Source organism: Emiliania huxleyi (assembly GCF_000372725.1).
Source record: "Emiliania huxleyi CCMP1516 unplaced genomic scaffold EMIHUscaffold_56, whole genome shotgun sequence".
NCBI lineage: Eukaryota > Haptophyta > Isochrysidales > Noelaerhabdaceae > Emiliania > Emiliania huxleyi.
In genome coordinates, this window is record NW_005197803.1 from 103393 (window position 1) to 125010 (window position 21618).

Here is a 21618-nt window from a genome sequence, read left to right on the forward strand (position 1 = left end):
TACCAAACAACTCTAACACTCACACGTTTTTTTGTGTTTTTTGTCTCCCGTGGCCGGAGGGTTGGTTGGGAGTTGGGTGGTGGGGATGGGTCGGTCGGTGTGGGTGGGTTTCCCTCGCCTCATCAGCCGGGTGGGCCGTGCGTGAGGTGGGTGGGGATGCGGGATGGGTGGGTGGTGCCAAGCCTCAGGATGTGGGGCACGTGGGTCGAGAAAAAAACGCAACGCCGAAATTTGGGCAGGTCATCGAAACCTCAGGTCATCGAAACCTCTGCGCGCACTTTATCGCCGCACTTGTATCGCCGAAGGCCAGCCACTGGCCCTGCACTGGCGACTCACACCACATGGAGCCCTTGCCGCCGACCCTCGAGCACCTCGTCCCGGAGCTGCACGCCGCCATCGGCAGCGCGCTCGCCGACGACCCCGCCTCGCTCTTCGCGCTCGGCGTGGTGAGCCACGGCTTTTGCGACACGCTCCTCGGCGGCGAGCACGCGCACCAGCTGTGGGTCGAGGTCTCGAGGCGGACGCTCGGCCCGGCCGCGCCCGAGATGGCGCGGCGGGCGGGCGCGGCCGCCGGCCTCGCCGGCTACCGTGCCGCGCGCCGCCTGCGCGCCGAGGTTGCGGCGGGCTTCGAGGTGGTCGAGGGCTCTGTCACGGAGCACCTGGCGGGTGCGGACGCGGTCGCGTGCCCATGCCTTGGGAGCCTCCGCAACTACGGCCTCGGCGCGCAGGGCGCCGTGCGCCGCGCCGCCGGCGCCTCCTTTGAGCACGGCCTCCGCTCCCTCCGCCTGCCTCTGGCGCCACTGAGCGCCACGCTCGTGGAGGGCGGCGCGCTGGCGCCGATGGCGGTCGCGATGGTGGTGACGACGCCACCGCGGGAGGTGCTGGACCTGCTCGACGAGATGCACATCTCCGGCGACGTGGGCAGCGCCGAGCATGCGTCCCGTGTGGAGGCGCTCGGCGCCAGCCTGAGCCAGCGGCTGCACGCCAGCCTGTTTGGCGAGCTGCGCGCGGCCGGGCTCTGGTCGGTGGCGATGCCCACACTCGCGACCGGAGGCACTGGGCTGAGCGCGCCGTGCGTGTGCGCCGGCCTCGCGACGGCGCGCCGCTCTCTGCAGATAGCTCCACAGCGACGCGAGCCACCGCCGGACCACGAGGGTGGCGCACCCGCCGCTGGTGTGGGTGGAGGCACGGGCGGGAGGAGGACCACGCTTGGGGGAGCCTCGCTGCCGCTGCGCTGGTCCTCACGCCCTCTGCGCTGGTCCTCACGCCCTCTGCGCTGGTCCTCACGCCCTCTGCGCTGGTCCTCACGCCCTCTGCGCTGGTCCTCACGCCCTCTGACCGGCGGCTCCGCCCTCGCTGCAGGCGCTGCTCGAGGACGTGCGCCAGCAGCCGGGCTCTCCGCGGCTGCGGCTGCGCGTCGCCTGCTTCGAGCGCTCGCACGTCCGCCCGGCGCTTGCGGCGCGAGAGAGCGTGCTGCGTCGCTTGTTTGACGAGTAGCGCGCGGGCGCCGAAAAAAAGGACCACGCAACCGGCACCAACTTTGAACTTAGTTCGCGGAGCCGCGCTGTACACTCCCGGGCGTGGGTGGAGAGATGCGACATGCGAGGGTTGCCCCGCCCCTCGTTGTGCCCTCCAGCTCCACCAGCACGACCACGTCCACGACCACCGGGCGAGCACCGTCGGTTCTTGTTCTCTTCGCGCGACTTTGTGTGTCGAGTGTGTGGATAATTTTGACACGCAGACGCAAGAAAACTGAGAAGTAAGTGACAACCGCGCACACTCCACACACACAATATCACTGCATATAGCAACATTCGCTCGAGGTTGTTAACCAGGTTGAGCCTATGATCGGCGCATCCGCGCATGATGTCGCGGGACGCGGCGGCGTGATCCCTCTCTCGCCTCTCGGGGCGCTCGGGGCCGGCCCGCGCGTAGCAAGCAACCGGCACACCCTGAGTACTCAGAACGAGTCTCCCGGCCCGTCGTACTGCATAAGGCCCCAGAGCTCATCGAGGCTCTCCACGCTCAGCGCCTCGCCCTGCTCTGCGCCGGCGGCCTGGGCCTGACCCGCGTCCCGAGGCCGGCTTTTGTCAGCAGCCTCCTCCGCCTCCTCGCCGGACATCGAGGCGAGCTTGCCCTCCGCTCGCCTTGACGCCCGCTCGAACGCGGAGCTGACCCAGTCCGGCGTGCCCCAGTACCGCTCCTCGGCTGGCGGCGGCGGCGACGGCGGCACCACCGTCGTAGACGCGCCTGCTGCAGGCGTGGCGGATGGCGGCGCAGGCGCGGGAGATTGCTCCTGCACTCGCGTCCTGGCTCGCGCGTACGCGTCCTCGATGCGCTTCGGCGTGCCCCACTCGCGGCCGTCCCCATCCCCAGCAGCCGGCGCGGCAGCCGGCGCGGCCGCGCCGCCCGCAACACCGGCAGGATCTGCATAGCGCGTGTACTTTGCGGCGGAGCCGCGCGCCCTCTCGCTGGGATACTTGGCCCTGTTCTTTTCCACCTTTCGCAGGAAGGCCTCGGGGAGGTCGATGTCCGTCACGTCGGCGAGGCGAACCACGTACGACAGGACGTCGCTCAGCTCGTCGGCGAGCGCCTCGCGCTCGTCGTCCGTCCACCCGGGCAGGCCAGGCGACGCGCCAGCGTCGCCACGCCACTGCAGCAGCTCACACACCTCGCCGACCTCGCCAACCATTGCGAGCGCAAGCGAGCGGGGCGTGTGGAACTGCGACCACTCCCGCTCGTCGACAAACGCTGCCTGCGCTTGCCGAAGCTGCTCCAGCGACGTGCCTGAAAACTCAGCGCAACGGAGAGGCGCGTGGCGCGCGGATAGGCCGGGCAGCAGCATGAGAGTGACAAAAGGGCCGGGAATATTTATTCTAGTCGTGTCCGCTCCGAACGTGTGTATGCACAACAGTCATGGCGCTGTCCTCTCAGGAGACGCCATGAGTGGGTAGAGAGGAGCAACCGCACGTGAGTGCCCTGTTCGAGTGCGCGAGATCTCCTGAGATCTCCCAAAGATTTCCGCTTCGGAATTCTTTCTCGAACAGCCACCCTTCCCGCACGGTGGTGCTCCCCTGGCCAGGTTCCGTGATGGTCCCTGGCTGTGACGAGGAAGGGGCAGGAACCCTCCCGACGCGACTCAAGGATCCGACCAAGCTGAGACCGCGAGGACGGCGTGTGCATCCGTCACTACAATGGTCTCGCAAGGAAGTTCACATGAGATTTTCCCCTGCCTGCGCAATCATTGCTGCCCCACCTCACCACGTCATCCCATGCTTCCAACGCGAGCAGTGGCGGGCGGGCGGGCGCGAGCGGTGCCATGATACACGCGCGCACCATCGCGGTGCGCGCGATTCTGGAGAGTGAAACGTCTAACTTGCTGACGTCCTTCACAGTCCGTCTCCCAATTTATGCGGCCCAGCTCCGGCCGAATAAATATTCCGTCCTTTGTTCGCGTGCGCTCACGCGGTGGAGAATATTTATTCTAGTCGTGTCCGCTCCGAACGTGTGTATGCACAACAGTCATGGCGCTGTCCTCTCAGGAGACGCCATGAGTGGGTAGAGAGGAGCAACCGCACGTGAGTGCCCTGTTCGAGTGCGCGAGATCTCCTGAGATCTCCCAAAGATTTCCGCTTCGGAATTCTTTCTCGAACAGCCACCCACACCCTAAACGCGTGTTACCGAAGTGGCTCCCCCACCCCAAAACGAGGGTCTGGGCGCGGCGCCCACGACCCTCCCAAGACGCTGGCAGCATGCCTCCAACCCGAGCGCCACACTGGCGCTCCGCCACAAGGTCACACGCCCTCACGTCCCGGCCTAGACCTCTTCCTCTAGGTCTATGTCGGCGACATCCCCCTCCCCTCCCTCTTCCCGCCCGAAGAGGAAGGCGAACCTGTGGAGGCATGAAACCCCTCCAGTCCCGCTCTCCTAGGAAGTCGCACGACCCCTACCAGCAGTCCATGAGAGCTCACCTCCGCACTCTCTGCTCACCAGCAAGTGCGACTACATACCGCCTCATCTGCGGAACTGTCGAAGAGGCCCGTCCTCCCTGCCCACATATGGGCGCATAATCCTCCGCTCGAGCCGATTATGTGTCTCCGTAACCAACTGGCCCGAGGCTTTGCAATCTCGCCTTGAGATGTCCCCCCGGCTCCAGCTGCCCGTCCTTCGCCAAATGAGCACAGCGAGCAACTCCCACATAAGCAGTTCCACCTCCAGCCGGGCTGCTGGGTCTCCAACCCAGTGTGGCCTCAGCCTTCGCCATTGCCTCTGAAGCTCGCGCCCTGGCTGCCGCAATGGGATGCTCCCTGCCGCTTTTCAGCCTCGCATCCGATTGATACCTCGCCCGCTTTTCAGCCTCGCATCCCATCGATACCTCGCTGCTGTCGCCACTGCCACTGTCGATTCCGACCATGCGGCTCCAATATTTCCATCGGTCCTGGGCCTCAGCCCCTGCCCCATCAGGCTCTAGCTGAGTCCGCTCCTGCCCTAGCCAGATGCAGTGCGCAGAAGGCGCAGCAGGGTCCATCAGTGATCATCACAGCGTCCAGCAAGCTCTGACTCGCTCGCCCACTGCCGCCACTGGCCGGCCCGCTCCCGTGCGCCGCCTTGCGCAGCTGCGTCGCCAGTTCCGACGTGGCAGCACCACCTCGTCGCCGCTGCCTGATCCTCAACCAGCAGCTTTGGCGTGCACCACAACCAGCACAACTCGTCGTCGAGCAGGCCTCACGCGTCCATGCATGACGCTCTGCTCGTGCCGACCATCCTCGCTCCCAGCTCGCACTCGGCATGCTCTCTGAGCAGCAGGAGCGCGAGCGGTGCCATGATACACGCGCGCACCATCGCGGTGCGCGCGATTCTGGAGAGTGAAACGTCTAACTTGCTGACGTCCTTCACAGTCCGTCTCCCAATTTATGCGGCCCAGCTCCGGCCGAATAAATATTCCGTCCTTTGTTCGCGTGCGCTCACGCGGTGGAGAAAATGAAGCTAGACGCCGATGGCGGCAGCCGGGAGCATGAGGTGGAAAAGAAAATTTCCGCGTTGAAATTCCCCAAAGCAGTCTCTAAGCCCACCGCCGCCCCGGGCCGCCCTCTCCGCCGGCCTCCAGCTCCGTCATCCGGTCTCCGTCCGCCCGCCCGTGCGAGGATCCGCTCGCGCCACAAGGCGGGCGGACTCCTCGTCAAGCTCGTCCGAGGTGAAGCCGCGGGATGACGCCGGGGCGAGGCTGCGACGGAGAAAGCAGTCTAAGCCCACCGCCGCGCCGCCCTCTCCGCCGTGGACACCTTCTGGACCTTCTGGACATGTTTGGACGGCCTCTTGGCGTGGCTCCACCTGCGCGAGCTCCACCTCCTGGTGTGGCTCCACTCGGACCGTGAGGCGCTCCTCGCGCGCCCTGCTCCGCCTCTTCCTCGTCTGCCGTCGGTATACGAGCGCGCAGCTGCAGCCGATCGCGGCGACGAGGACGATGGCCCCAGCACTCGACCCCACCGCGATCGCAAGGGTGTCGGCCCCGCTAGCCTCTTGGCCTCCCGGGCCTGGCAATGGAAGTGGCGGCGGCAAAGGTGCTGCTGGGGGCTGCGGGGGCGGCGGGGGCGGCAGGGAAGGTTGGGACGGCGGCGAGGGAGGCTGCGGTGGCGCCGATGGCCTGTCACGGCCAGCTACATATATGTCACCTATTCCCATGCCGACTACGACGCCCGTGCGCGTCGCCATCGTCGGTGGCGGGTTGACTGGCGCCGCCGTCGGCCGTGCGCTGCGGCGGGCGCTGCCGGCGGAGAGCGTCGTCGTCTGGGAAGGCCTCGCGCAGCTCGGCGGTCGCATGATGACCGAGCGCACGACTGTGCTCGGCGGTGCGACTGGCCTCGCCGACAGCGGCGCCCAGTACGTGACGGTCACGGACGACGCGGATGTCGCTGAAGCGCACAAGCCGCTCTACGACTCCCTCGCCGCGGCCGGCGTCCTCGTCCCGATGCGCGGCCGCATCGAGGGCGGCCGCGCTGCTGATGGGGGCGGGACCAACTACGTCGCCCCGCAAGGCGTCGCATCGATCGTCGAGCGCGTCTTTTCTATGAGCTCGCTGAGTCCCTGCTGCTCTCGGCGCGCAACCGCGCTTCGCCACGTCGCCGCGCGGGGCGAGGAGGCGCGCAGCCGCTGGGAGCTGACGTCTGCAGACGGGCGTTGCGAGCAGTTCGATGGCGTCGTGGTGGCGTGTCCGATCCCGGACATGCTCGCGCTGATCGACACGGGCGAGGGCGGCGCCTGGCTCGACGGCGCAAGTGGCGTCGGCCGGGCCGACCTCACCGGCGTGCAGTACTCGTCGCGGTACGCGCTCACGCTCTTCTACCCTGCGTCGGCCGCCGCGGTCTTTGCGGCCCACATCGACTGGGCCGCGCGGTACGTGAGCAAGGCCGACGACGACGCGATCGTCTACCTCGCCCACGACTCGGCCAAGCGTGGCGGCGAGGATGGCGGCGCGGTCAGCCTGGTGGTGCACACGTCTGTGCCGTACGGGATCCGCGCGCTCAAGGCGGCCGAGCCCGAGGAGTCGGTGCTCGCGGACCTGCGCGCGCGGGTCGGCAAGCTGCTTCCGTGGCTGCCCGAGCCCGAGAGCCTCGTCCTGCGCCCGTGGAGGGTGTCGCAGGTGCGGTACCCGGTGGCGCTGCCCGGCGGCGCAGCCTGCCTGCCGCTGCGCCCGGCAGCGGGCGGCCGCGCAGCGCCTGCGCTCGTTTTGGCGGGCGACGCATTCTCGCCGCTCGGCTCTCGCTTCGACGGCTGCGTCCAGAGCGGCGAGTCGGCGGCGGCGGCGGTGCTCGCTGCGCTCGTCGGCACGTAGCGGGTCGTTGGGGGCGAGGGTCTTGGTTGGGCGAGGAGGAAATGAACGCCGCAGGTGGCCTTTCTTTTGACTCAGTCCGCGCCCTTGTCGTGCCAGTGTGCTGTGAGAGCGGCTTGTATTTTAAGAATTCTTTTGACTCTCTCCGGGTGAAATTCTCAAAAAGGTGCAGCACTTCTAGCCAACATCGACAAAAGTCACTGACGCTAGCACCGCCTCCTCTGGGTCTGGGGTACAGGTTTCGATCCGGGCCACCGCAAATTTTGATCAGCAAATTTCGAGGGGCGGCCGCAAATTTTGAGGTAGATTTTGATTGTCAAAACGTGTCCGTCTTGGCACAGGATAGAACATATAGGCGGCGAACACCCAGGTGCGCCCAGGCCACATCGCGACTCTGCCCGCTCGCTCGACCCTTTTGCCGCGAGAGGGCGCCGGCCGCGTGTAAGAGGTGGCTGGCGCCCTGAGGCGGCAATTGGTGGCGTGGGGAGTGCGGAGAACGCTACTGGCGGCGTGACAGGGCCTCTCTCGCTTGCGTGTGCCGCCCATCGGCACGCGGGTGCGCAGACATGTCGCGACTCTCCCACTCGGACGCTCGACCCTTTTGCCGCGCGGAGAGGGCGCCGGCCGCGTGTAAGAGGTGGCTGGCGGCCTGGCGCCCTGAGGCGGCATTTGGTGGGGTCAGCGTGCGGTGCTGAGTCTTACTCGTCGGCGCTGGGGCCAGATCCCAGCGCGGAACTCTGCAACGCTGGCATACAAACACAGAAGACTAACCCTAGACCTAACCCTAACCCTAACCCTAACCCTAACCCTAACCCTAGGTCAGCGTGTGGGGCTGAGTCTTAGTCGTCGGCGCTGTGGGGCCAGATCCCAGCGCAGAACCCTGCAACGCTGGCATATACAGACACAACAAGACTAACCCTAACCCTAACCCTAACCCTAACCCTCTAACCCTCTAATAACCCTAACCTAGCCCACCCCCCAACTCCACACGGCAAATTTGAAAGATCTTGATGAAAATCAGGCCCGACTGCAAATTTCTTCAAAATTTATGCAGGCGCTCCGCACCTACAGATTTTGAAATAAATTCGACAAAATTGGTACCTGGCCCAACCCAGAGCCCAGTGGGGGAAGGCGGGGGGGCTAGGGGGCACCCATGCGGGGGGGGGATGGGGTCCCCCAGCCCGCCGCAGGCGCCGATTTTTTTCGATTTTTTGCGTGAATTTTAACTTGTTTTCATGGGAATTCGCCGTAACTTGTGCGGCCATTGCTGTCAGCTAAGTAGCCCGCACCGCGGTCATCTCGTCGTGTCGATGCACGATGCCTGCACGCACACATACTCACACGCCACACCACACACGCGAACGCCTTCTGGGTGGGCGCGGGCTGCGCGGCCCTGCCGCCGTGCCTGCAGAGAGAAGGGTGGCTAGGACCCTCGCTCTTTGCAGCTGCACGCGGCCGCGCACACGACTCCGCGCTTTCCTATGCACGGGGTGCTCATCGTCAGGGGCGGCGCCCCCCCCATCTACAGATGATATGCGCATCTTAATTAAGATAACATGCATCTAAGTTTGGACTGCACACTGTCTTGCCTATGATCGAGCATCTCTAGATGTTTTTTTCAACTAAGATGCCGGAGCATCCTGGGATGCTCGAACCATCTGAAGATGCTTCGCATCCCAAGATGCTTGGCATTTAATGTAATGATTAAAATGCAAGTTAAATTATAAAGACTTGAGCGGCGTGTGAGCCCGTTGGATCAAAGTTAGAATGGAGACTGTGAATATATGCTAATTTCAGTTGCTATGCTAAGTGAGATGTGACTAACTGCTCTGTCGGAATACTTGTGGAATACTACTGATGGTGATGGAACTGGGAGCCAGTGAGTGATGGTGGGGGGCACTTAGCCCTTGTGCTAATGCTGACTTTACTACATGGACGGTTGCGGTTGCCTATATGTAAGACCGTAAGACTGGTTTTTATTTCGGGTTCTTATTGTGCGTCTGAAGACGACTGCAGTATCTGAGAGATGTCACGCGCTATCAAAAGACGCGGGGCACCATCTAAAGATGATTAAATCTTCTTGGAGAACCCAATCATAGTGGAGACACCCGGTATCCTTAGATGGTAAACGCATCCTAGATGGCGTTTGGCATCTAGGATGCGCATGTCATCTGTAGATGGGGGGGTCGCCGCCCCTGACGGATTGCCTGATCGTGGATCGCGCGCATGCGTTCCTCTGTGTATATCCTTTGCGGCGCGGTGACCGGTGTATCTGTATGCTCTCTGTGGTGTTCATTTTTAGAGGAACACTGGCAAACCCCAGTACGACACAATGCGCGCGACCGTGCACGCACCACAGTCCACACCCGAGTCCCGACCGGCTTCTGTACTAACAACCGCGCCGTGCACGCCACTCGAGCTGCGTGCCGTCAGCGCGTGCGTCGGTGGCGTCGGGCCCACACCGCACACGCGCTGCGGAGCGAGGCTCTCGCCTCTCAAATGCCCTTGAGCGTGATGAACTCACCCGCCATGTATGCGCCGACCTTTGCGATCAGCACGCGCCCAAAGATGTACATGCCAGAGATGTCGCTGTCTGTCTTCCAGACCTGCAGCGTCTCGCCCTCCGGAGTGAGGACGAAGATGCGCTTGCCGGCCGCCTTCCTGTCCTCAGACCATGTCGCCTCGACCTCGCCCGAGGCCTCCTCCTCCTCCTCCTCTTCCTCCTCCTCCTCCCCATCGCCGCGCTGCTCGCTCAGGTAGAGCCGGCTGCTGTGGTGCAGCAAGCGGCACGGCTCCCGCCAGTCGCCCTTGATCTCCCGCAAGTGCACGCCAGCGAGCGAGAAGACGCGGATGCTGCGGCCGCGCCTGTCTCCTGCGTAGAGCTCGTCGCCGATGAAGGCGAGCCCGTAGATCTCCTTGCTGAAGACGCCGAGGCCAAAGTGAAGGCGCCGCTCCAGCGTCATCGGGTCAAAGGCGACGATCGCCTCGGAGACTCCCTCCTGGTCGAGCTCATCGGGGTCATCATAAGTTGCCACAGCGTGCACCATCCCGTTTGGTCCAACGACCGAGTCGTAATATTCTTCGTAGTCGAGCTCTTCTTCCGTGTAGCGGGCAACCTCATCAAAGGAATCGGTGCTGTAGCTGATGATGCGCGCGCCGCTCATGCACGCAAAAAGGCGGTTCTCGGAGAAGCAGAAGGAGATGCAGGTTGGGCCCGACAAGATCTGCCGAACCTCTTGCAGCGACGGGTCCAGGACAAAGATGACAGCGTTGTTACCCCTCAGGGTGAACGCCATCATCTCGCCCGACGGATGCGCAGCCAGCCCTGAAACATGCTCCAGGTCAAAGCCCGGCGGCAGCGGCCCAAGCTCCGCCGGCCGGAGCCCACGCCGCTGCTCGTCCGTGTCGATCCAGCAGCGCAGCCAGGCCGAGCAGGCGGCGGCGGCGGCGCCGTCCTCGAGCTCGAGCGTCGCAAAGATGCGCGGAAGCAGGTCGGGAGAGAGAAGCACGTCCTCCACGGCCCACGGAGGGACGTGCTCGGAGAGGGCGGCGTTGGCGAGGCTGAGCGCATCGGCGCTCGCGTGGCACATGCGCGCGGTGAGCTCGACGAGGTCGTCGTGCTCTCTCGTTTCAGCGTGTGCGGAAGGGAATGCGAGCTCATCGCGCGTGTCTGCGCCCGTGCTGACGGCGCACACACGCGCGATGAGCTCGGCGAGATCGGCGAGCTCGTTGCGTGGCAGGGCGTGCATGCGCGCCGCGAGGGCGGATGCCGGCGCGGCCATGGAGAGGAAAAGAGCGCCACGGATGGAGCGCCGAGAGAGGCGAGAGAGGCCGCCGGCGACAACGCGTTGCGCGCGCGAAAAGCACCTTGCACGTTGCGTTTCTTTTCTTTATAGGCTCCTCCGACCCCCCGCTAAACGCGCGAGGCGGTGGCGGCGGTGGTGCGGGGGATTGACACAGCCTTGTTATTGAGAAGAAAATACGTCCTATGGCGCTGTGTGCTTGTCTGTGAGAGGTTGAGGTGCGAGCCCTCGCCATCCCACGCACGGCTGGAAGAGCTCCTCGCTACGCAGCGCCTTGGAGTGATCTCACTGGTCGGCGGTCAGTACGACCGATCAGGTTAGAGGTTTCTCATGATTGGAGGGTCTATCTGTAGCCCTGGTGTCGAGGTGTCGAGGCCCGGTGTCGAGGGTGTCGAGCTGCTGTCGAGGGATAGAGGTGTCGAGGCCTGTCGAGGCCTGTCGAGGCCTGTCGAGGCCTGTCGAGGCCTGTCGAGGCCTGTCGAGGCTGAAACCATGCTTGACCGTGTCGAGGGGTGTCGAGGGGTGTCGAGGGGTGTCGAGGGTGTCGAGGGTGTCGAGGGTGTCGAGCGGGTGTCGAGTGTTGTCACGCCAGCGCGGGCGAGCGCCGCCAGCGCACGGGCGCGCCGCGGCGTGTGGACGCGTCCCGCCCAGGTGCCGAGCAAGCTCGCACCTCGGGCGCTACGCGCGCGTGCCGGGGCTACCGACTTTTCCAGCCACCCGACATCGGCGTTCAAGGGGTGCTGCGCTGCTGCTGTATTTAGTATTTAGCTTTAGATGGAATTTACCACCCAATTCAAGCTGCAATCCCAAGCAACCCGACTCGACGAGGACGCATCGTAAGGCCGCAACCCGCCACGGTACGGGATCCTCACCCTCTCTCTCCGACACCCTGTTCCAAGGGACTTGAGCGGCGGGCGCGGCCGATAACGCCTCTCTAGACCACAATTCGGGGGGCGCTGCATACGCGAGGCCTCGAGATTGGCAGCGTGAGCTCAGCCGGCGATGTGCGATTGGAGCACTTGGAGCACTTGGAGCATGATTCAATTATTTTATTTAGGGCCTCCCATGCAGACTGAAATCTTCCATCTTCTTGTGGGCTTCTCCGCGGCCGTCCGTCCGGCGTTGCTGCGCCCTCCCGTCCGCGCGCCCGGCCGCGCCGCCGCACCGATGGCGCAGCTCCTCTTCGGTGACGAGGCGGCGGCGCAGCCCGGGATCGGCGAGCCAAAGCCGCCGCCCTTTGACTTTGCGCCCGCTTCGTCGCGGCCGGACGAGGTGGTGCACGGAGCGGCCGCCGCGCCGTCGGCGGCGGAACTGGGCGACTGGCTGGCGCACATGCAGGGCGCAGGCATCCGGCGCGCGGTCGCCTTCCTCTCGGCCGATGAGGCCGCCGCCCGATCGCCTGACGGCACCGCCGGGGGCTACGCCGCCGCGCTGAGCGCGGCGGGCGTGGGCTCGCCGCTGGTGCTGGATGCGGCGTCTCCCGCCGCCGCCGCCGCACTCACCGACGCATGCACTGCGGCGAGGTCTGCGCGCGAGAAGCTGGTCGTACACTGCGCCGACGGACGCTCCTCGACCAACCTGGCGCTGGCCACCTGGCTGCTCCGCGACTACATCGGCAGCGAGAACGTGGCCGAGGCGTGCGACCTGCTCAGCGCGAGCCGCCGCAAGACCAAGGTGGAGCGGCGCCTCGACCCGGCGGCGCTCGCCGCCTTTGTCGGCGTCGAGTATGTGCCTCCAAAGGAGGACGGCGGCCTGGCGACGGGGGCGATCCAGGAGCTCGCGCCCGACGGAGCGCCGCCGGAGGAGCCGAGCAGCGGCGAGGGCGGCGGCGGCCCCACCCGACTCTCGTCCGGCCTCTACATCGGTTAGTAGAGAGGCTCTCTTCCGCGGCCTCGCTCATGTGCACATGATTAGAAATGATAGATGTGGTGTGATGTCTTGTGAACACAGAACACGCGCCCTGTTTTCGTTACTTGCGGTCCAGACCGGGTGGCGGGCCCGCCCTAGACTGGCCGCTCCATGCACGGGGCGCTGTCGGCTGAGCTCCCAGCACTCTCACAACCCACATGGACATATGGACATGGGCCACGGCTCCCTTCCGTCCTCGTGCCTCGAGGCACCGACTCATGCTCTATGGCTACACGCTTGTCCTCGCTATCAGCAGCAGGAGCAGAACGGCACAACTCCTCAGCCCTCTTCCGCCTTGGCCCTCCTTCGCCGAGCAGCGTCGCGGCAGGCCTCATCGCGTGCCTTGCGCCCCTGCCGCTGGATCGCCTCGCGCTCTGCCGCAGCAGTTCTATTCAGGCGGTGGGAATCCTTCCGCAGAGCCTCCTCTTTGCGACGCTCACGTGCCGCTGACTGCTCCTTCGCCTCTGCAGTCCTCTCCTTGCGCGTTTGCGCCCACTGCTGCTTCTGCGCGGCGTACGCGGTGTCCGAGTTGTTTGGAGGAGGCGCGAGCTTCAGGTTGCCGCCCTTGCCCATTGCCGGGCAGCGTGGAGCCTCGAACAACAGCAGTCGCAGATGGTCGCGGACTTTCTTTCTCGTACGCAAGAAATGAGCGAGCACTTCGACGCGGCGGCTTATCAGCTGATGCCTGAGTCGAGGGTGCTAGTAGGTAGTAGCAAGTAGGTTGGCCTCACGCCTAGATAGGGCCGGCGGGTGGTGCTGCTGAGCTGCTGCTACTCGAGCTGCTCCAGGGCCTCCAGCTGCGCGTGTGGTGTGTGGAGGGGGATGGTCGAATTTTGGCAATTCTGCTTGCCTTATAAGACCGTAGTTATAAGCGTGCGCCTAGTGTCCCTACGCGCGTGTCGCGTGTGCCGTGTCCCGACACCACCGAGCACCGACATGCCGCGACGGCAAAAATAATGGCTCATGCCCGAACCGCTCTCGCGTGCAGCTCGATATCCTCCGCGTAGCGCGTTCGGATGAGTCGTCGGTTCCGCGCGTTGAGCTGCTCTGCCGTGAGGCGGCATCGCGAACCGACATTCCGAGTGTGCGGGAGGGGGCGCGAGGTGCGGAGTAGCCGCGGCACCGCCTCTGCGAGCGCTTCGAAGGGCAGCACGTGGTCGCAGAGCACGGCGGCGTTGACCTCGTCGTGTATGAACCGGTGCTGAGCGACAAAGTGACAATCGTCGACGCTGCGCCCCGAGAGCAGCGGCTCAAGGTATGCATTCATGTCGGAAGCGTTGCAGCCAAACGAGCGCCAGTGCGCCGTGCGCCACTTGTACTCTGAAACGAATCGGTCGTATGGGTTAGGTGAAACGTCTAAAGGACGAAGATGCACGGAGGTGCGACCAACTCAGCACGACGGGCGGAGAAGACGGGCACTAGACCAGGAAGGACTGGGAGAGTGTGAATGGAGGGACACGTGTGGTTCAGACGCACCCCACCTCGCGGGCCGATCTTCTGGCCCAGCGAGGTTGCTGCACTTGGAGCACTTGGAGGGAGTGCAGTCATTAACCGCACATCCAGGGCCGGGGAGCTAAGAAGCGCAGCGGAGCTCTTCTTTTTTTTGAGTGAGATGTCCTGTCTCTTGTCTTCTTTGTTTTGTCCCTTTGGTTCAGGTGTATTGTTGGCAAGTCAGGACACAGACTGCGAGAACCGCGGCATTTTTTCGACCCTCTCGCGAAGCTTCCATCGACCGCTGCACGCCCGCAGATGTCCTCGCTGCTGCTCGCAAGCAGCGCGCTGCTGGCGTCGTCGGCCGCACTGGTCGTACCCGCCGCTGCGCCCGCGATTCACCACAGCAGCGCCCTGCTTTCAAAACACACGGCCCGGTCTTCCGGCGCGTTTGCTCCAGTCATGCGTCTCAAGGACGGCAAGGACGCTGGGGAGGGAGAGGGCGGCGGAGTCACGATGCAGAAGATCAAGGACGCAGGTTCGCCTCCTGCTCAACCGAACCAACCCAGTCCACTCTCGCCACCCACTCACCCAATCCACTCGCCACGCACTCAGCCGAACCAATCCGCCCCACCCGCTCGCAAAGAGTGGGGGGCAGTGTTGCTCGCGCCCGAAGTTGCCCCACCGCCTCGCGAACAATAGAGAATAGCGCACGAATGGTGCTGCTGCGCCCGCTCGGGCAGTCGGCCGGAGTGAGGAAAGAGCCGCCGCGCCTATGCAGGTGTGGCGGGCATCATCTCGTACGTGTTCTGGGAGTGGGCGTTCTGGGGCGTGTCGGTGCCGGTCTGCGTGCTGGGCTACCGCGAGGTGACGGGCCACTGGCCGGATCTTACCAACTCGGAGGACCAGGTGTGCCGCGCTCGCCCTCACTTTTGCTGCCCCGAGCCGCAGACTCACTTACTGGCGCCGGTGTTTTCGCCCCAGGCAAAGCTCGGCGCCGAGGCCTTTGCGTTTGTCAACGTCGCTCGCTTCGCGATCCCACTGCGCATCGGCCTCGCCCTCGGCACCACGCCGTGGGTGCAGGCGAACATCGTCGACAAGTTTCAAAAGGAGGACGAGTAGGGGGCGGCATACGGACGCTGGGACGATTGGCATGTGGAGTACACTCGAGGCCGCGGGCGGGGGGCGTCGCACCGCGCGCCTGTGCGCGCGAGCAATATTGTACGGGGGAGTTGGTTGGTTGTGCCTGATGTCGCCGCGGTGGCTAGTGCGGCGACGCGGGCGTGAGATACTCTCATCTTCGATTGTGATCTCGGCGAGCTCGGCGGGGGAGGCCGGGCGAAGGGCGCTTCAGCGCTCCACGACGCTTGACAGGAAAAACGGCAGACGCGCGGAGTTCAGTCTCAGAGGCCCGGTCGGCGTCCGCGGGCCGTAGGGGCGCTCGAGGGGAGGCGGAAGCGCGCGCGCGGCGCGGCGGGCCGGCGGCGCGGCGCGCCCCAGCGGGGGCGGGCGCGGGAGGGGGCTCGAGGGAGGGGGACGCTCTCTCTAGTATACGGCACTAACTAACAACGAGAGCCATCAGACACGGTGTCACATCGCGAGGCTAGCTCCTGCGGCCGACCTCTTGGGACTAACTGCACAGCAAACGCGGCGCCCAACCACAATGCACAAAACGCACCGCAGTGCACCGACACGTGCGATCATCTAAAGCGCATCGGCCTGGTCCGGGGCGGGCTCTGCCTGATGCGCCGATCTAGTCGATCACTGCCGCCATGACGGAGTCGTTGGAGCGGCGCTCCTCGCGCACGCCCTTCTTGCCCGGCCACGATGCAGTCGAGGACACGACCTGGCGGGAGGGTGAGACCCGAGCTGCGCCCAGCCGCTCGCTTGCGCTCTGCCGCCCGCGCTCTTGGTCGAGCTCGTTGGTGCCATCCTCGTCAAATATCGTCGTGACAAAGGCCTCCTCGCCCGAATTGTTGGAGCAGAGCATGACAGGCGTCAAGCATGCCCGCTTATGCTGCGGCGGCAGGAGCGCGAACTTATAGGTTGCCGACCCTTCTTCTGCGAGGCCCCACAGGGTGAAGTCCGTGGAGCCCGACATGTCGGGACGACACCTAGAGGTCCAGGCCTTGAGGTCAATGATTGGAAGCCACAGAGAGCGCTTCGTCGTTTTAGAATTTTACAAGTAGGGGGAGGGCGCCCAGGGCTTCGAGGTTTTTCAGCTGTTTATCGTGCGCTGCTCACTCACTATACACTGAGTGGAGAGAGAGTACACCACACACACAAACACTACTCCCCAACACGCGGCTAGCCAGGCCTGCCTGCTACACGATGGCGACGTTCTTTGGCCTGTCCGAGGGTTTCCTCTCGCACCCTACCTGGTTTCCTTTCCGTGTTTCCTGCTCGTTTCCCTACAACACCCTCTAGTTTCCTCGGGAAACCCCGGGGAAACTCCGTGGAATTCGTCATTTTGGGGGGGCTCTGAGCCGTGTCTGAGGCTGTTTTGGGGCCAAAATCGGCAAAATACCGGGTATTTTGCGGGTATACCTGGAAAACCCCGGTATACCTGGAAAATACCTGGGTATCGTGCCGATTTCCTCAATTTTGCCCCAGATTTTGCCCCAGACCAGCTGCAGACCAGCTCTCAGACTCAGGGAAACTCGCGCGCGAGTTTCCCGAGGGAAACTCGAGAGAAACAGAATGGAGCACCAAACACCCTCTGGTTTCCCTGGAAACTTCCGGAAACGCAAAGTGCTGGGGACCCTCTGGTTTCCCTCTGGGTTGCCGGAAACCCTCGGACAGGCCAAGACGTTCTCTCTCAGGGTTCTGTCTGCGTGCTATTGCTGCCTCCCGCTTGGAGTCGGCAGTAAAGCAAGTGGGTGGAAGCGGGGGCGACAGGGACGGCGGCGGCGGCATCAGGATCGGCGATGCCGAGGTGTGTGCCCATGTTTGTACGTGGGGGGCGTTGCACGCCGCGGATCAGGCCGGGCGGTGGGGAGGAATCGGAAGGCGACGGCGGCGGCAGGGACAGGGGCAGTGGCGGTGCCCAGGGATGGTGGCGACCGCCGCGAGCGGGATGCAGCCGGCGAGGCGAGGTGGCAGGTGGGCGCGACCGTTGCGCGCTGTTCACAGCCTTGTTATTGAGAAGAAAAATAGTTAGAGGCTGCGCAGGCCGTCCCGTTTGCTGTTTGAAACGCCTGTTGCGCTGGCCGCTGCGCGCGCGCGCTGGCCGCTGCCGGGGCTCTGTCTCACTCTCACGTGCCGCAATATGTGTCACACACGGCGGCTTCTGCCACCTCTCGATTGGTTCTACTTTCTACGCACACCTACCGGGGAAGGGGCGCTTGGGAGCCGGGGCGGGGGCGGGGGCGGGGGCGGGGGCGCGCAGCGCGGCGGCGCGGCGCGCGCAACAGAGGGTAGGGTGGGGAAGACGGCGAGGAGGGGGCGGCGGCGGCGGCGGCGGCGGCGGCGCGCGCGCGGCGCGCGCGACGGGGGGGCGGAGCAGCGACCGCTGGCGCGGCCGCTGCTCCGTCTGTGCCAGGGACGCGCGCTCTGCGCCGCTGCAGAGCGCGCGCGTCAGGGCAAGGGGCATGCGTGGCGGCGCGGGACGCGCGGCGGCGGCGGCGAGCAGCCTCCGTGAGCGGTGAGGCGGCCGGGCGAGGGCGCGGCGGGTGACGGGTCAAGGGAGCAGCCCACACCCGGCGTCGCTTTTTGAGCGACGCCTGTGGTACGCCTGCGCAGGGGCCGCAGGGTGGTCAGTTGTGGGGTGAGGCGGTGCCGGCCGCGGGCCGGGTGCAAGGCGCCGGCCTCGGCGCCGCCTCGGCGCGCCGCACGGGCCGCGGCGGGTGACGGGTCAAGGGAGCAGCCCACACCCGGCGTCGCTTTTTGAGCGACGCCTGTGGTACGCCTGCGCAGGGGCCGCAGGGTGGTCAGTTGTGGGGTGAGGCGGTGCCGGCCGCGGGCCGGGTGCAAGGCGCCGGCCTCGGCGCCGCCTCGGCGCGCCGCACGGGCGCGGCGAGCCTCTGAGCGGGAGCCGAAGGTTTGCCTGTGGGAGGTGGGAGGTGGCTGGTGGTGGGGGTGATTTGACTTTGCAGCAGAGGCCGTCCCTAGCTGTGAACAGCAAAACGGGACAGTATACCTCCTATGGCGCTGTGCGCTGGCCGGGGGGCCCCTGTGAGAGGTTGAGGTGCTCCCCATGAGCAGCAGCGCCCTGCCCGTCTTCACCGGCAGCAGCGCCCTGCCCGTCGCGTCGGGCCGTCGCCCCGCCGAGTGGGAGAACCCAGAGTGCTTCGGCATCGGCAGAGAGGAGGCGCGCGCGTCGCACTGCGCAGCGGAGAGCAGGGAGGCGGCGCTCGCCGGCAGAGCACAGAGCGGTCGATATCTCTCGCTCAACGGAAGGTGGCACTTCCGTTGGTCCGAGAGTGCGCCCGCCAACGGTGTGCCGTCGGGAGACTTCGCCGCGCCGACCTTTGACGACAGCGGCTGGGGCGAGATCGAGGTGCCCGGCAACTGGGAGCTGCAGGGCCACGGGTTTCCAATCTACACAAACGTGCAGTACCCGTTCGAGCACAACCCGCCCGCGATCGCGTACAAGGGCCGCGAGCCCGGCGCGCGCTACAACCCGTGCGGCGAGTACCGCACCGCCGTCGACATGCCTTGGGACCCCGCGGCCGGCCCAGTCTATCTCCACCTCGGCGCTGTCACATCGGCGGTGTACGTCTGGGTCAACGGGGCGGAGGTGGGCTACTCGCAGGACTCGAAGCTGCCCGTCGAGTTCGACATCACGCGCCACGTCTCGCGCGGCGAGAGCTGCCTCATCGCCCTATTTGTCCTCTGCTGGTGCGCGACACCTCCGAGACACCTCCGAGACACCTCCGAGACACCTCCGAGACACCTCCGAGACACCTCCGAGACACTTCCGAGGTGATGGGACGGCTAGGTGCGACGGTGCATACCTCGAGGACCAAGACATGTGGTGGCTCGCCGGCATCACGCGCGACGTCTACCTCTACTCGCGGCCGTCGCTGCACGTGCGCGACTTCGCTGTCCGCACACGCATCGACGCCGTCGGCGACGGCTTTGGCGCAGGCCTAGTCGAGGTGGAGCTGGAGCTGCTGCGCGCGCCGCCGCCAGCCTCGGCCGCCGCCGCGGGCGCAGAGGGCGGCGGCGGCGCGGGCTGCGGCGGCGCGGCGGCGAGCTGGGCAGAAGAAGAAACACTGCCGGCGGCGAGCGTCGAGCTGGAGCTGCTGCCGCGGCGGCGCGCAGCCGGAGCTACGCCCCGGCCATCTCCAGGGCACGTCCGTGACGCGTCCGAGACGTGTCCACAGGCGCGCGCAGCCGGAGCTGCACCCGGCGCACCAGGGCACAGACCTCGCCGCGCCGCCCGTCGCCGCCGCGAGGGTGAGCGCGCCGCTGTGCCGGGCGGGCGGCAAGGTCGGCGCTTTGGTGCACGCGGCGCTGCGGGTGCCGGCGGGGCAGGCTCTCCCGTGGAGCGCCGAGACGCCGTCGCTGTACACTCTGCTGCTGACGCTGCGCGACGCGGCCGGGTCCGTGGTGGAGGTGCTCGCGCAGCGGGTTGGCGAGCGATGCCTAGACGCGGAACACGGACCTCTGCACGTTCCGACTAGCATTCGAGAGGACGCGTGGTTCGACAGCCCTCTGTGGCGGTCGTCACTGCACTCGTAGCTGTCTCGTGTTCACGCGGCGCTGCCGTGTCCGCACCCTGACCTCGGCGTCTTGCTGGCGTAGGCTTGCGCACCGTCGAGGTGCGGGCGGGCCGGCTGCTCGTCAACGGGCGGCCGGTCACGCTGGCGGGGGTCAACCGGCACGAGATCTAGCCGAGATCCAGTCGAGATCTAGCCGAGCGTTTGGGGAGGAGGGGGGGGGGGGGGGGAAGGGGGAGGGGGGGGGGGAGGGTGCTGCGGACTGTGTTAGGCACGAGCACCACCCTGAGACGGGGCACGTGGTGTCGGACGAGTCGATGCTGCGCGACGTGCGGCTGATGAAGGACCTCAACTTCAACACGGTGCGCACCTCGCACTACCCGAACGCGGAGCGCTGGTACGAGCTGTGCGACGAGCTCGGCCTCTACGTCATCGACGAGGCAAACATCGAGTCGCACGGCATGGGGTTCGAGCCGAAGCACACGCTCGCGGCGCGGCCGGACTTCCGCGAGGCGCACGTCGAGCGCGTCCGCCGCGTGTGCGAGCGCGACAAGAACCACCCGAGCGTGATCGTCTGGTCGCTCGGCAATGAGGCCGGCAACGGGCCCGCCTTCCACGCGGCCTACGCGTACCTCAAGCGGCGCGACCCTTCGCGACCCGTGCAGTACGAGAACGCGCGCCTCGAGCCGGGCTGGTCGACGGAGCAGCTCGAGACGATCGACGTCGGCACGGACCTGTATGTGCCGATGTACCCCTCGCCCGCCAAGCTGGAGCTATACGCGCAGCGGCACGAGCTCGACCCGCGCGCGCTCCCGCTCGTGAGCCTAGAAGGGGAAGACGTGCTCTTGTCTTCCGACTGGCGCGACTCGAGAGGACACGTATTCAGCGGTACCCAGCCGTACTCGGCCGTATTCCGCTGTACTCACGCTAGTCGCCTGCCTCGTACTCACGCGCTACTCTGAAGACGCGGCACGCGAGTTGCGTTCCCGCGCTGAGGTTGGCGTATTCAGCACGTAGGCTCGTGATGTGCGAGTACTCACACGCGATGGGCAACTCGTGCGGCGGTCTGGCCGCGTACTGGGCCGTCATCCGCCGCCACGGCGTGCTGCAGGGCGGCTGCATCTGGGACTGGGTGGACCAGGGGCTAACGCTCGCGGGCGGCGTCTGCGGCGCTGAGCGCTTCGGCTACGGCGGCGACTTTGGCCCCGACGGCACGCCCTCGGACGAGGCGTTCTGCATCAACGGCCTCGTGCAGCCCGACCGGCGTCCAAACCCGCACGCGCACGAGGCAAAGTACTGCCAGCAGCCGATCGGCGTGGAGGGCGTCAGCGCCGGCCCGCTGCACGCCGCCGTGCGCGTGCACAACCGGCACGACTTCCTCCCCCTCTCTCCCGGCACCTTCTCGTCGGAGTGGCTCCTGCTCGAGGACGGCTGCCCGGTGCGCCGCGGCAGCCTGCTGCTGCCGACCTGCGCGCCGCAAGGCGCCCTCGCCCCGGGCGACGCGCCTGACCACCCAGCCCCTAGCCCCACCCTCTGAGACATGAACGCGAGGTCGAATTCTGGCACGTACGGCGGCAGCTCGGGCATCTGCCTCTGCCCCCTCGCCGCATCGACGAGCGCGCTCGTGTCAGCTCGCCGCTACTCCTGGTGGCTGGTGCCGCTGCTTGGCCGCCGCGCTCGCACTCGCTCCGCTCAATGACATCGTGAGGCTGCAACGGTCTGCGAGCTCCTTTCGCCCAGCGGGTCCACCACAGAGTTCTCCCTGTCATGTGCCCAAATGCGCCCGCCGTTTTTCGTCATACCCCCCCCTCGAAACCCGCCGACTTTGATTGGGTCCGGTTCAACCTCACTCTCATCTTTATACTTACAGACACAAAACGTCAGATCTTGCGCCACCCAGGGCTGGACCTAGTCAGGATGGGAGGCCCCTACCGTACGTATATCCAGCTCTAATCGCCCCCCCTCCCCTCCCCTTTTTTTGCAG

General features: G+C 65.7%; 7 protein-coding genes across 7 annotated transcripts in view; 4 read left to right on the top strand and 3 right to left on the bottom strand.

Annotated features, from left to right (window-relative positions):
• Positions 1 to 2473: 2473 nt before the first annotated feature.
• EMIHUDRAFT_66958 (hypothetical protein) lies at positions 2474 to 2845 on the bottom strand (the record flags this gene model as incomplete). Its single annotated transcript, XM_005765209.1, has 1 exon — positions 2474 to 2845. A coding segment is annotated over one exon (372 nt), but the record flags the coding sequence as incomplete, so codon positions are not given.
• Positions 2846 to 5680: 2835 nt separating this feature from the next.
• EMIHUDRAFT_104009 (hypothetical protein) lies at positions 5681 to 6832 on the top strand (the record flags this gene model as incomplete). Its single annotated transcript, XM_005765210.1, has 1 exon — positions 5681 to 6832. The coding sequence occupies one exon, from the start codon at positions 5681 to 5683 to the stop codon at positions 6830 to 6832; it is 1152 nt and encodes a 383-aa protein (XP_005765267.1).
• A 2492-nt stretch (positions 6833 to 9324) lies between these two features.
• On the bottom strand, positions 9325 to 10611 carry EMIHUDRAFT_104010 (hypothetical protein; the record flags this gene model as incomplete). Its single annotated transcript, XM_005765211.1, has 1 exon — positions 9325 to 10611. One exon carries the CDS (start codon positions 10609 to 10611, stop codon positions 9325 to 9327), a length of 1287 nt encoding a protein of 428 aa, XP_005765268.1.
• Positions 10612 to 11708: 1097 nt separating this feature from the next.
• Positions 11709 to 12580, top strand: EMIHUDRAFT_357142 (hypothetical protein). Its single transcript, XM_005765212.1, has one exon. The coding sequence runs from the start codon at positions 11800 to 11802 to the stop codon at positions 12499 to 12501; it is 702 nt and encodes a 233-aa protein (XP_005765269.1). The 5' UTR covers positions 11709 to 11799; the 3' UTR covers positions 12502 to 12580.
• Positions 12581 to 14289: 1709 nt separating this feature from the next.
• On the top strand, positions 14290 to 15093 carry EMIHUDRAFT_104012 (hypothetical protein; the record flags this gene model as incomplete). The annotated part of the gene is made up of 3 exons (XM_005765213.1): positions 14290 to 14509; positions 14753 to 14880; positions 14956 to 15093. The coding sequence occupies 3 exons, from the start codon at positions 14290 to 14292 to the stop codon at positions 15091 to 15093; spliced, it is 486 nt and encodes a 161-aa protein (XP_005765270.1).
• A 419-nt stretch (positions 15094 to 15512) lies between these two features.
• On the bottom strand, positions 15513 to 16089 carry EMIHUDRAFT_357144 (hypothetical protein; the record flags this gene model as incomplete). The annotated part of the gene is made up of 1 exon (XM_005765214.1): positions 15513 to 16089. A coding segment is annotated over one exon (327 nt), but the record flags the coding sequence as incomplete, so codon positions are not given.
• Positions 16090 to 18166: 2077 nt separating this feature from the next.
• Positions 18167 to 21618, top strand: part of EMIHUDRAFT_213049 (hypothetical protein) — a gene marked incomplete at both ends in the record, with an annotated part of 5480 nt that continues 2028 nt past the window's right edge. Inside the window, 6 exons of the mRNA XM_005765215.1 lie at positions 18167 to 18810; positions 18911 to 19070; positions 19333 to 19631; positions 19906 to 20481; positions 20652 to 21072; positions 21252 to 21288. Coding sequence (XP_005765272.1) covers positions 18167 to 18810; positions 18911 to 19070; positions 19333 to 19631; positions 19906 to 20481; positions 20652 to 21072; positions 21252 to 21288 — 2137 coding nt within the window. The remainder of the gene's footprint in view (positions 18811 to 18910; positions 19071 to 19332; positions 19632 to 19905; positions 20482 to 20651; positions 21073 to 21251; positions 21289 to 21618) is intronic.

What these genes read in the sequence shown, in the direction of transcription:
- EMIHUDRAFT_357142 (XM_005765212.1), top strand. Translation starts at nt 11,800, where the DNA reads ATGGCGCAGCTCCTCTTCGGTGACGAGGCGGCGGCGCAGCCCGGGATC.